Source organism: Gracilinanus agilis, chromosome 2 (genome assembly GCF_016433145.1).
Source record: "Gracilinanus agilis isolate LMUSP501 chromosome 2, AgileGrace, whole genome shotgun sequence".
NCBI lineage: Eukaryota > Metazoa > Chordata > Mammalia > Didelphimorphia > Didelphidae > Gracilinanus > Gracilinanus agilis.
In genome coordinates this window covers 234,094,565-234,106,605 of record NC_058131.1, presented here as the reverse complement: position 1 = coordinate 234,106,605, position 12,041 = coordinate 234,094,565, and the positions used below count along the sequence as shown (strand labels likewise).

General features: G+C 34.2%; 1 protein-coding gene across 3 annotated transcripts in view; it reads right to left on the bottom strand.

Moving 5' to 3' along the window:
- Nucleotides 1-12,041, bottom strand: part of ASXL2 (ASXL transcriptional regulator 2) — a 166,723-nt gene that overhangs the window by 92,604 nt on the left and 62,078 nt on the right. For 2 of the 3 annotated variants that reach the window (XM_044663756.1, XM_044663757.1), the window contains exon 3: nt 11,061-11,063. In XM_044663756.1, the coding sequence (XP_044519691.1) occupies nt 11,061-11,063 (3 nt within the window). Of the gene's footprint in view, nt 1-9,530; nt 9,534-11,060; nt 11,064-12,041 lie in introns of all 3 variants that reach the window. The other variant, XM_044663754.1, reaches the window with a different exon arrangement.

Here is a 12,041-nt window from a genome sequence, read left to right as displayed (position 1 = left end):
AAATGAAGCATTACTAAAAAAGAGAGATTTAATAAAAAAGCAACACCTAGAAGAACAAGTACTGGCTTCAATGAGACAGTAATTTTGTTACCCAGGTAACCATATCTAGAATAAAAGGTGAGAAAAAAGTCTTAAGCAGAACTAAGGGAAAGGAGACATGTGCCATTTTCTCTACAAAAAAGAGATACAGCTACTTATTGGGAGATGAGTAATGGCTAATGGTGAAGAAATTTTTACGGAAATGACATAAAAAAAGGGACTTTTGTCTCCAAAGTTCCCCTACATTTCCTATTAATCTTATGAATCAATTCCTATCATCTTATGAAGATGAGATAAAAATCAGGAATTGTTTACATTATTTTAATAAAGGCATATTATTGTGTAGGGGCAGCTGGGTGATATAATAAAGAGTGCCAGGTCTGGAGTCAGTAAGACCTGAGTTCAAATCCAGCCTCCACTAGCTGGGCAAGGCACCTAACCCTGTTGGTCTCAGTTTCCTCATCTGTCAAATGATTTAGAGAAAGAAATGTCAAACCGTTCCAGTATCTTTGTCAAGAAAACTCCAAGTGACATCATAGTCAGACACAAACAACAACAAATATCTTGGAAAAAAGTCAGGAGACAGAGAAAACAAGAGCATTCTGGACATGGAGGGGGCAACCAATAAAATGCCTAGTCCATGATAAAGTATCTTTTCAAAGAATATCAAGAGGTCCAGGATTAGTGATCACTCAGGGAGGGAGTAGAGAACATGTGAAAAGACTGGAAAGTTCAGGAGAAAGGGAAGGAAAGTAGGTAATGAAAGATTTTAGAAGGCAAACAAGCAACATAATCAATATCTGACCTGAAATAACAGAGGTGCACGTTCTTAAATTTATTGGACAATATACACAAAGAAATGCAATTCATGAGCATATCTTAGATACCACAAACTTCTCAAGCAAGACATCTTTTCATTAAAAACAAAACGCAACAAAACAAGATTCAGTATATTCTGAATCAGTCATCTTTACAACATTAATGGGCATGACACACTTCAAATTCTGTTTCATCTGCATCAATGCTTTGATTTTTCCCATCAAAAGTAAGAAAGAATATAAACTCCTTTAAAGTAGACTTTGCTTCCCATTTATGCCAGCCAATATCTCCAGTGCTTAGGAACACCGCCTTGCACATATTAGGTATATGATAAACGTTTGTGAACTGGGTCTTCCATTATCATCAATGTACTCTGAACAATGCAAGGGCAAACACAAATTCTAGTAGAGTCATAATATAAAATACTATCTCCTCTTAAAAGAGAAGTGATGGACTGGATTCAGATTATTTTTCAGTCTTTTTTGACATTGTAAATGTGGGAATTTATTTTGCTTGACTATATTTTTTATAGGGGTTTTAATTTTAATTTTTCTTCCTTTTTCATTAGGGGATGGGAAGGAGGAAGATAGAGGAAATTTTCTTTTTAATTGGTTTCATTTGAAAAAATTAAATTTAAATAAAAAAATTATCATTCCCTTTCCAAACAATCTTGCCAAATTTCTGGCTTTCTTTAAGAGTTGGCCCAAAAGGCTCTCTTCCTAGTATTTTCCTCTTTAACATTACCTTCTATCTATTCTGTATTTATCCTAAATGTTGTTTTTGTTGTTTGTCCTTCATTTCAAAGAGGACTAATGGCATAAATGACACCCCCCATCCCCTTTACACATGGAGGGTGATATCTTAACATGTGCATGAATTGGATTTATTTAATTAAAAATTTTCAATTTCACAAAGAAATAATCTTTAATGATTATTAAATCACTTTTCTCTCATTCCCTCCTGACTTAGCTTGTAAATAGTCTGATGTAAGTTATACCAGATACATATTTCCATATTCTTCATGCCATGAAAGAAGATACATTCCATTAAAATTTCTTAGCATGCTTTGATTTACAATCAGACTCCAATGATTCCTTCTTTGGCTGTGGATAGTATTCTTCTTCATGAGTCCTTTGAGGTTGTCTTAAAACCTTGCTTCTCTGATAATAGTCCTTTACAGTTGATTATTTTACAATATTTCGGTTGCTGTATAAACTGTTCTGTTGGTAATGTTCACTTCGCTTTGCATCAATTCATATGTCTTTCCAGATTTTTTTGAAACTCATCTTGTTTGTCATTTCTTATGTCATCATGGTGTTCCATTACAACCAGACAACCAACCACTTGTTTAGCCATTTCCCAATTGACAGACATGCCCTCGGTTTCTAATTCTTTGCCACTACAAAAATATCTGTTAAAAACATTTTTGTACAAGTAGGTCTTCCACCACCCCCACCCCCACCCCTGCCTATGATATTTTTGGGATACAGATCCTGTAGTGGTATTGCTGGGTCAAAGGGTATGCATAGCTTTAAGGCCCTTTGGGCATAATTCCATATTGCTCTCTAGAACAATTGTATCAGTTTCACAGTTTCAAGAACAGTGCATTAGAATCTCAATTTTCTTACATCTCCCACATTTATCATTTTCCTTTTTGTTCATCTTGAATTGGATTTAAGTGAAGCAACTACACAAAATTATCAGCCTCACTCTCACATCTAGAGCCAAAGTCCAGTGACAAGACAAGTCAGGATGACTGGTAATGGCCTAGGATGCTGTGAATGGCCATAGTATCTTCCATGTCTGACCAAACTCTAAGTGCTCCACAGTACTTGCTTCAGTTATCTTCATGGCTATTGGCACAAACTGTTCTCATTTACCCATTCTGCTGGCAAAAGTCTTCACATCTGCTTGGGACAGTCAGTTCCCCTAACTCACTGAACGGTTTTTGGCCTGTTACTACCTTCGATATGGTTTAACCAGATAATTTACCAGGATGTGGCCACTGCTCATGCTACAGCTTCTTGGAGCCACTGGTGAGAGATGAATGCCAGGTAGACAACAAAGGAGGATAAGTAGCCCTGAAAAAGGCACACACCAAGTCCTCACACCACAGGTGTTAGTCTTTCTTAAACATATAACTTATATGTAGTGACTTATAGATATGATATCTTCCCCATTAGAATGTACATTCCCAGAAGGAACTGGTTTTGCTTTTACATTGTATTCCTAGCATTTAGCAAAGTCTTGTATATATAATGTGTATTAATCCTTGCTGATTGAGTAATTAATTGTTCACTACTTCAAATTTTATAAATCTCTCAGAAGGATGATCTAACAGGAACTCTAGGGGAAAATAATGAATAGGATTGAAACCTGTATAAAATTTCATCAATTTTCAAGGTAATAATTTTTCATTTTTTGGCTTTCCTTCTTATTTCAGACTTTGATTAGTACTTTTAACTTTATTCTTACTATTACCTTGAATCACTTTTTCACCCTCTTTTTGCCATATATAACATGACAATGGTCAATTCTAGATAATCTTCAAATTATATCTTTTTAGGGCACCAAAGAAAATTCTACATTAAGGTAACCTGTCATTAAAAATTGTCATAAGCGGGGCAGCTGGGTAGCTCAATGGATTGAGAGCCAAGCCTAGAGATTGGAGGTCCTAGTTTTCAAATGTGGCCTCAGACACTTCCCAGCCATGTGACCCTGGGCAAGTCACTTGACCCCCATTGCCTAGCCCTTACCACTCTTCTGCCTTGGAGCCAATACACAGTATTGACTCCAAGATGGAATGTAAGGGTTTGAAAAAAAAATGTCATAAGCTTTTGCTTACAAATATTATCAAGTTATTAACTTAACATGACAAACCTAATCGCATCTCTTCATTTTAAATTTAAAATTCTTGCACTTGCTCCAAATTCCATTCTCTTCACTTTCTAAGTTTGTTCCTTCTATTAGGTCCTTTCTTATCTTCCATCCTTCCTTATCAAACAACTACTTCATCACCTTCAATCATGCCTAAGTCTCTCTAAGTCACCTTTTTGTGAATCCTCTATCTCTTCTTCCAAATTTAACATATTTTTTTTTAAATCCTGTATTTCTTCTTACAGCCAAATTCCTAAGAAGGATGTGCTTATACACAGTTGCCAATATTTTCTCATCTTCCACTCATTTTTTTCCAAAGAAAGGGAGTTCCCCATTAGTTTACAATTTAATGATGAAGAAAATATGTCCTAAATCAAATATGTTTAAGTTTAAATGTAAAATGTTTCATATTTACATTTATATTTACAGCATCACAAAGATAAGATGAAGAAAATAAATAGAACAAACATGACCAAAAAGATGAGAAGCCATGACCCCAATTTCAGTGGGAGGTTCCTGGATGTGGAACATTACATGTTTTCAAATTTTTTTAATATATTGTTCATTTTTGCTGTTTGTCTCTTCTTCTGTTTTATCTTTTTGAAAAATTATTTTTTATGGGATGGCTCTCTGAGAAGAAAGAGGGAATAAATTTCATATATCAATAAAATGTCTTTAGTAAAATGATGAAGGTGCAAATAGTAATTATTAGATTGTAAACTCAACGAGTCAATTGTGTCTATCTTAATCCCATCTCCTTTAACAATGGAGGGTGCAAGAAAGGTAAAAGTATTGAAGCTATTCCAATTCTACAGATGAAATAGACTGGAGATATGTTAAAGGCAAGTGCTTAGGCTCACAAAGTAATAAGTGTCTGAGGCAGGATTTGAATCCATTATCTTTTAAGACTCCAAGTCTAATGTTTTATCCAATGTATCATAGAGCTGCTTGATTTTTATTTTATTCTAGTTTCCATTTGCAAGGAAAACTGTTCTTTGGACTGAAGAGGCCACAACACATAAACCTAGTAGGTAAAAGATATTACAAGATAAGAAAGGAAAGTAAGAAAGCACCTTGGAGGGCTGGAGGTAAGATGATGGAGTGGTAGGAATTAGTAGAGGTGAATTCTCTTCCCTAAAAACTCCTTCAAAGAGAACCTAAAAAAATGCACCAGATTAAATAATGAGGCAACCCAGGAAACAATTGTGATGAGTCATTTGATCCCAGAGTAGCATAAGAAGATAGAAAAAGACGTCTGTGGACACTGGGGGTAGGGTTGACATCAACTCAGGCCAAGAGCACACTCTGAAATATAGTGCCCAGCAAGTGGCTCTGCATCAGGGAAAAAGGAAGTCCCATATACATACCATGGCATCCCCTTACCTATACTGAGGTACTTGCTGGGCACTATACTTTAGCATAAAGCCTAAATTTAAATTCTGACAAAACTATAGTATAATGAACCTGGCTTTGATTTTTGGTAAAATTCTAAAGCATACAATTAAGGGATGATTAGTGAACATCTAGACAAAGAACAGCATGCTGATCAAAAAGGTCAGTGCCAGGATAACTTCATCAGGAACAAGCTGTGACAAACAAACTTTATTTCCCTTTTTGAATAGCATCACAAAACAGGCAGATCTGCAGAATACCATGGTTATAGTTTACTTGGATCTCTAAAAAGCTTTTCATGCTATTCTTATGTAAAACAAAGAGAGTTAAGGACCAGACCACAATTCAATTAGATGGATTACAAAATGACTGAGTAGCCAAATTCTTAAAAAAAAAAAAAAAAAAAAAAAAAAGGCAATAAAAGTTCAATGTCAGCTTAGAAGGTCTTCAGTAGAATGCCCTAAAGATCCTTGCTTGATCCTGTGCCGTTTAATATTCCTATCAATGACTAAAATAAAAGCATCAATTGTATTCATATCAAATTTGCAGATAACATGAAGCTGGGAGGATTTTAACCTACTAAATGACAGAATCAGGATCAAAAAAGATCTTGACAAGCTTAAACAAATAGAAAATTCATTATTAATAACTAAAGTCTTATACTTAGGCTTGAAAATTAATTTCACAAGTAGAAGACAGGAGTAACATAGGTAGAAAGCAATTTATCTATACAAAACCTGAAGATTTAAAGTATTACAAAATCAATGAGTCACCAATGGGATATAGCTAATTCTATCTTACATGATACTGGAGGCATAACATTCAGAGAATAAAAAAGCAACAAGCTCACTATAATTTGTTCACTTAGAACATATCTGGAATATTATGTGCAGGTCTGGGAGCCACAATTTGTGAAGGATCTTGAGTTCAAGCCATATGAAAAAAGGTTAAAGGTATAGGGGGTGGATCACCAGGTGAAAGGAGAGCTTTCAAGACAATGTGGCCATCTTCAATTATCTGAAAGGCTAGCATGTCAAAGAGGATTAGGAATTATTTTTGCTTCAAGATGGCAAGCTAGTAGTAATAAAGGTAGAAGAACAAAGAGGCAAATATAGGATAAATGTAAAACAAACAAACAAACAAAAAGCATTCCTTATTATTAGAGCTGTACAAAAATCGAACAAGCTGCACCAGGAGACCCTTTCCTCACTGGAGATTTTCAAATATACCCGAGACAACAACTTATTAAATATGTTAAAATGGGGGTTCATTTGGGGTATGGTTCTTCATCTCTCAGGGGTCATGGACCCTTAATTATTCTGGTAAAACCTTTGGGCCCTTTCTTAGAACAATATTTTTAAATGCATAAAATAAATAGGATTATAAAGCAAATATATTATATTTAAATGTAGTTCTCAAATTATTTTAAAATCAAGATCAACAACCCAAGAATTTCTGGTCTAGAAAGTCACTGAACTTTCAAATCTGAAATCTGTGATTTGGTGACAGGGTACAGAGAAAAGATCTGCCAGAATTTCTAAGATAGAATCTCTCTATACAAACTTGATGAAGGAAGGGATGTGGCTGGGAACTTGGAGGGAAACTTTAAAGTAGATAAAACAAAGTTAGTACAATTTAATTTTTAGATAGCTAAGCTAAAGAAAAGGCTTATTTGAGATACAGGGGGAAATATATGATAACTAAACACTAAATTAATAGAAGTTGTGGCCACAGTTGGCCAAAAAGATGAGGAACAAAATTAGAAGGGAAACAACAAATTGGGAAAAAAAATTTATAACGAAAACCTCTGACAAAGGTCTCATTTCTCAAATTTATAAAGAGCTAAGTCAATTGTACAAAAAATGAAGCCATTCCCTAATTAACAAATGACCAGGGGACATGAATAGGCAGTTTTCAGATAAAAAAATCAAAACTATTAATAAGCACATGAAAAAGTGTTCTAAATCTATTAAAGTTAGAGAAATATAAATCAAAACAATGGTGAGGTACCACCTCACACCTAGCAGATTGGCCAATAAGATAGTAAAGGAAAATAATAAATGTTGAAGGGGTTATGGAAAAATTGGGACACTACTGCATTGCTGGTGGAGTTATGAATTAATCCAGTCATTATGGAAGACTGTAAAAGAATGCATACCCTCTGATCCAGCAATACCACTACTAGGTTTGTACCCCAAAGAGCTAAAAAGGAAAAATTCTTCTACAAAAACATTCATAGTCACACTCTTTGTGGTGGTAAAAAATTGGAAAATGATGGGTTGTCCCTCAATTGGGGAATGGCTGAACAAATTGTGGTATATGATGGTGATGGAATACTATTGTGCTATAAAGAATGATCTGGAGGATTTCTATGTGAACTGGAAGAACCTCAATGAACTGATGAAGAAAGAAATGAGCAGAACCACAAGAACATTGTACACAGAAAGTAAAACACTGTGGAACAATTCAATATAATGAATTTTGCTACTAGTAGCAATGCAACAAGAAGCCAGGACACTCCTGAAGGACTTATGGGAAAGAATTCTAACTACAATGAGAGAAAGAACTATGGGAGTAGAAATGCAAAAGCAAAATATATGCCTGCCATCATTTATCACCTATATATATGGGTATGCGATTTGGGGTTTAGGCTTTAAAAAATCGCTCCATAGCAAAAATAAATAATATGGAAATAAGTATCAAGTGATAACATTTGTACAACCCAGGGAATTGCTTGTCAGCTCTGGGAGGGGGGAGGGAAGAGGGGATGGAAAGAAAATGAATCATGTAAACATGGAAAAATATTTAAAAATAAAATTACAAGAAAAGATAAAAAAACACTTGCAAAATCCTGTCTGACCACTATAGACCAGGGAGTATATAACTAAAGTAAAGTGTCAGTATTTGTGAACATTTATAAAGAAATAGTATGTTAAATGCAATACACTAACACCATGATTCTGGCTTACAGTGCTCTGCTTCTACGAGATGTTTACAGCTATTTTGATTAGATTACATAGCAGGGGTGGCAAGCACTGAAGATGCCCTGGGTCTACTACTAATTAGCTACATGACCTTGAACTATTTCTCAGTTTTCTCATGAGTAAAAAGTATATGCTGGACAAGTTTGTCTCTATGGATTCTCTATTTCTAAAATAAAATATCTTGAAGATTAAATTCACTTTCATAATTAACTGGCCTTGAAAAATATGACATCAAAATAAGTAAAACAACCTTTATTTATTTACTATATTTTAAAAAACCGTTTTTTGACTTTATTTTGTGTATTTCTCATTGACTCAGGGGTAGTTACTTAATTTTTAGTTGTTCTTTAGCAGTCAACATTGGATTTCCTGAGAAACAATGAGAATTGGGGGGTTAGGGGGAAGGGAGGGAGGCCAGGCATCCCCAATCACCCTTCACAATCTCTCCTTCAGGGAGTAGTTCTCCCCTTCAAAGAAGCTATTTTTATTCCCTAAGGAATCTCTGGGACATCAAAATGCTTTAATGTTCAAATTCCCCTTACTGTCTTCCTCAGAAGAGAAATACCTAAAGAAGATATCATGTCCTTCACTCTTATATCCTAATTCTAATAATACACTGTGACTACTTAGACTACAAAACAGTTTTAGGATTTGTGAACGAAATCACAATTGGGATATTTGTGTGTCCTCAGGTCCTGTTACATACACGTGACAGGGAATTAAAATAATTAGGTTTGTAAATTTTTCACTTAATATATTAACTTTTTTTATTAAAAAGTAACTGCTTGTTTTTTTAATTCTTTTATCTTCATTTTAGTAGCCGCTGCAAGACTGGGAAAAGCAGTTGACATCACCATACTTCAATTAGTCAGAGTCTTTGCCAAGGAAGAACTTAGAAGAGAACTTGGATACCATAAACACTGATAGGAAAGAGCATTATGACTCAATCAAGGGTATATGTACCTGAAATTGGCCACAGCTCTACATATTTATTGCATACCATAGCTTATAGGCCTCAAAATATGTACACAGTATTATCAAATAGATAAAAATCAAAGCAGTTATCTCAGTATTATGCAAAAACATTTCCTTCCTCAATTGTACTGAAATTCCAAATGGAACTGATACATAAATATATATGTTCTGAAACAGAAATGCAGCAATAAATGCTTACATTTCACTTAATTCTAGAATTATTTCTGTAGAGCACTAAGCACTCCCATATAGTTTAGTCCTTTATTTACTTATGACACAAATTTTATGCACAAAAACATTAAAAACATTCAAAAATTAATTTCATTTTATAAAACTACATGTGATTTTTTAAATTTAAAAAATTAAAGCATCCATTCAGTTAAACTTAAAAATTCCTGTTTTATGATAACATAATAATGTTTTAGAAAAAAAAGTAATTCTTACCTTCTGGAATTGGATTGCAAATTGAGGAAAAGGGAGAAGGAAAAAAAAAAAGAGCAATACTTTAATTTTTTTGAAAACAGTCAAAAAACAAACCCACTCCCTCCCAATAACCCCCACCATCCTTTAAGTTAGCATTAGCCCCACCCACCTTACTATTCTGAAGATATTTTTTAAAACTACATAAAACAATTGTTTTTTGATAAATAACATGCTCAACTGATACAAAAACATCAAAGAACTTGGCAACAATGACTGTCTTTGAACCACTTAAAAAAAACACCTTAAAATCAATTCAAGTATCACCTAATATTGGAGAAAGGTTGTTAAAAACATTTTATATTGCAGTTACAAGTTAAGGATGAATATATATTGAATAATAGTCATTTCTGGGGGCTATTTTAAAGCAATCAGCAATGGTTTCTTTCTCCCTTGAAGACCACTAACTCTTTTTAAGGCTATAAAATGCTGGAAAAAAGTTTTTCAATAAGTTAATGGTAGGTATTGGATAGCTGTTAGCTATTTTAAAAAATCATAATCACCTAAAATATGCCTGATGAATATCTAGTTGCATCTTGAGGCCAAATCTGCTGAGAAACTTTACAATTATTGAAAAAAATGACAAGTTTTTCATCATAAGTGACACCATCCCAACCAACTAGAGCCTCTCCATAGTTCTGCCTATAAAATTAGAAACAAGGATACCAAAAGAAATGATGTCATTTTCCCCTTGATAACGTGTCTTCTTGAAAGCCAAGATTTGACTTAACTAGCTTTACATTTACTTTTAGGAAGCTAAGAAAATGGATGGCAAGCAAAATATATGCTATCACTACTAGGTATTAAAGCCAGTGGCTGCTGAAAGAGCACTGCAAGGGCTTTGTTATCCAATAAAGTTGGAAAAGTATTAGTACTAAGAAAGGCCTTTTGATGCAGTTATGAAATCCTGAATTTTTAAAAAAGCATTTGTACAGTTTGAAATATTGCCCTATATTAGTATTCAATTAAATAGTGTTTAATAATTTAAATTAGTGATTGATATAATCCTTTAAAAGACAAACTGACAAGGTATCCTATATGCAAATAAGCCTTGATAGATCTAGTTACTCATATCAAATGGAAACAACAATTTTAAACTTTCTGAATTACAAACTTAACATGAAAGTCCCCAGGTCTTTTTTTTGTTTTTTTGTTTCTTCCCATACAACCTACTAATTGCCATTTTGCCCATTTTTAAGTTTCTCCTTATCCTTCTCAACAAGGTTGAGAATAGTCTGGAAAGAGAAAAAATAAAGAAGCACCAGGATTGAACCATAGCTTAATGATTTTACAAGGAGAGTAAGTGTGAAGGTGGAGAAGGACACCAAGTGTGAAGATTCAGAAGAGGCCCAATCTTTTTTTTTTTTTAAACCCTTGTACTTTGGTGTATTGTCTCATAGGTGGAAGAGTGGTAAGGGTGGGCAATGGGGGTCAAGTGACTTGCCCAGGGTCACACAGCTGGGAAGTGGCTGAGGCCGGGTTTGAACCTAGGACCTCCTGTCTCTAGGCCTGACTCTCACTCCACTGAGCTACCCAGCTGCCCCCTGAAGGGCCCCAATCTTGAGATGAAGAATGGTTTTGCAAAATGTGGTGGCTCTACACTCTTTTACCATTAGTTTTCAATATCACAGTAACATGGAACAATGGAGCTAAAACCATGCTAGGATTATTCTAGTATACAATTAATGAGAACAGCAAGAGCTGAATATATTTTACCAAGTAGTTCAGTTCTCAGTACTTATACTAATAAGTTCTGATAAAACTAGTTTTTCCCAACTTTATGTCACATTTCCTCTGTTTCCGCAACAGCAAGATAAAACTTCTATAAACTTGATTTCAATAAGATATCTTTGGTCTTATGGCATTCACAAAATTTTTTAATTATGAAAAATATATAAACCATGAAATTTAAGATATCTCAAAACCACCATTTCTCTCATGTATTGTCTCTTTCCCCTCTCCAAAACTGCCATTCCTCTTTATTTCCTCATTTCTGTTATTAATATCACTTTTATTCCAGCAACTTAATCTCATAAAGCTAAGAATCTTCTTTGATTATATAGTGGATTATATAGGAACTAGCATGCAAGGTTAAAGAATTTCAATCTAATTCTATGGAAATTAAAAAGTCACTGAAGGTTCTGAAATGTAGAAAAAATCAGGGGGGGGGGAGAATTAGTGAAGTTTATGTATAATATATCAGCAGTATTATGTGGCTTTCCAAAAAGCTAATGAAATCTGGCGCTACTTTAAGAGAGGCACAGCTTTCAGAAACAGGGTGGTGATAATCACCCTGTACTATACTCTTAATAGACTCATCTGAGACACTGTGTTCAGTTCTGGACATCTCAGTGTGAATAAGACACAGAAGCTTGAAGGAGGAAAAGTCAGTGTTGAAATTACTGTGAGAAAATAGGAACAAAGATATATATATATATATATATATATATATATATATATATATAGAGAGAGAGA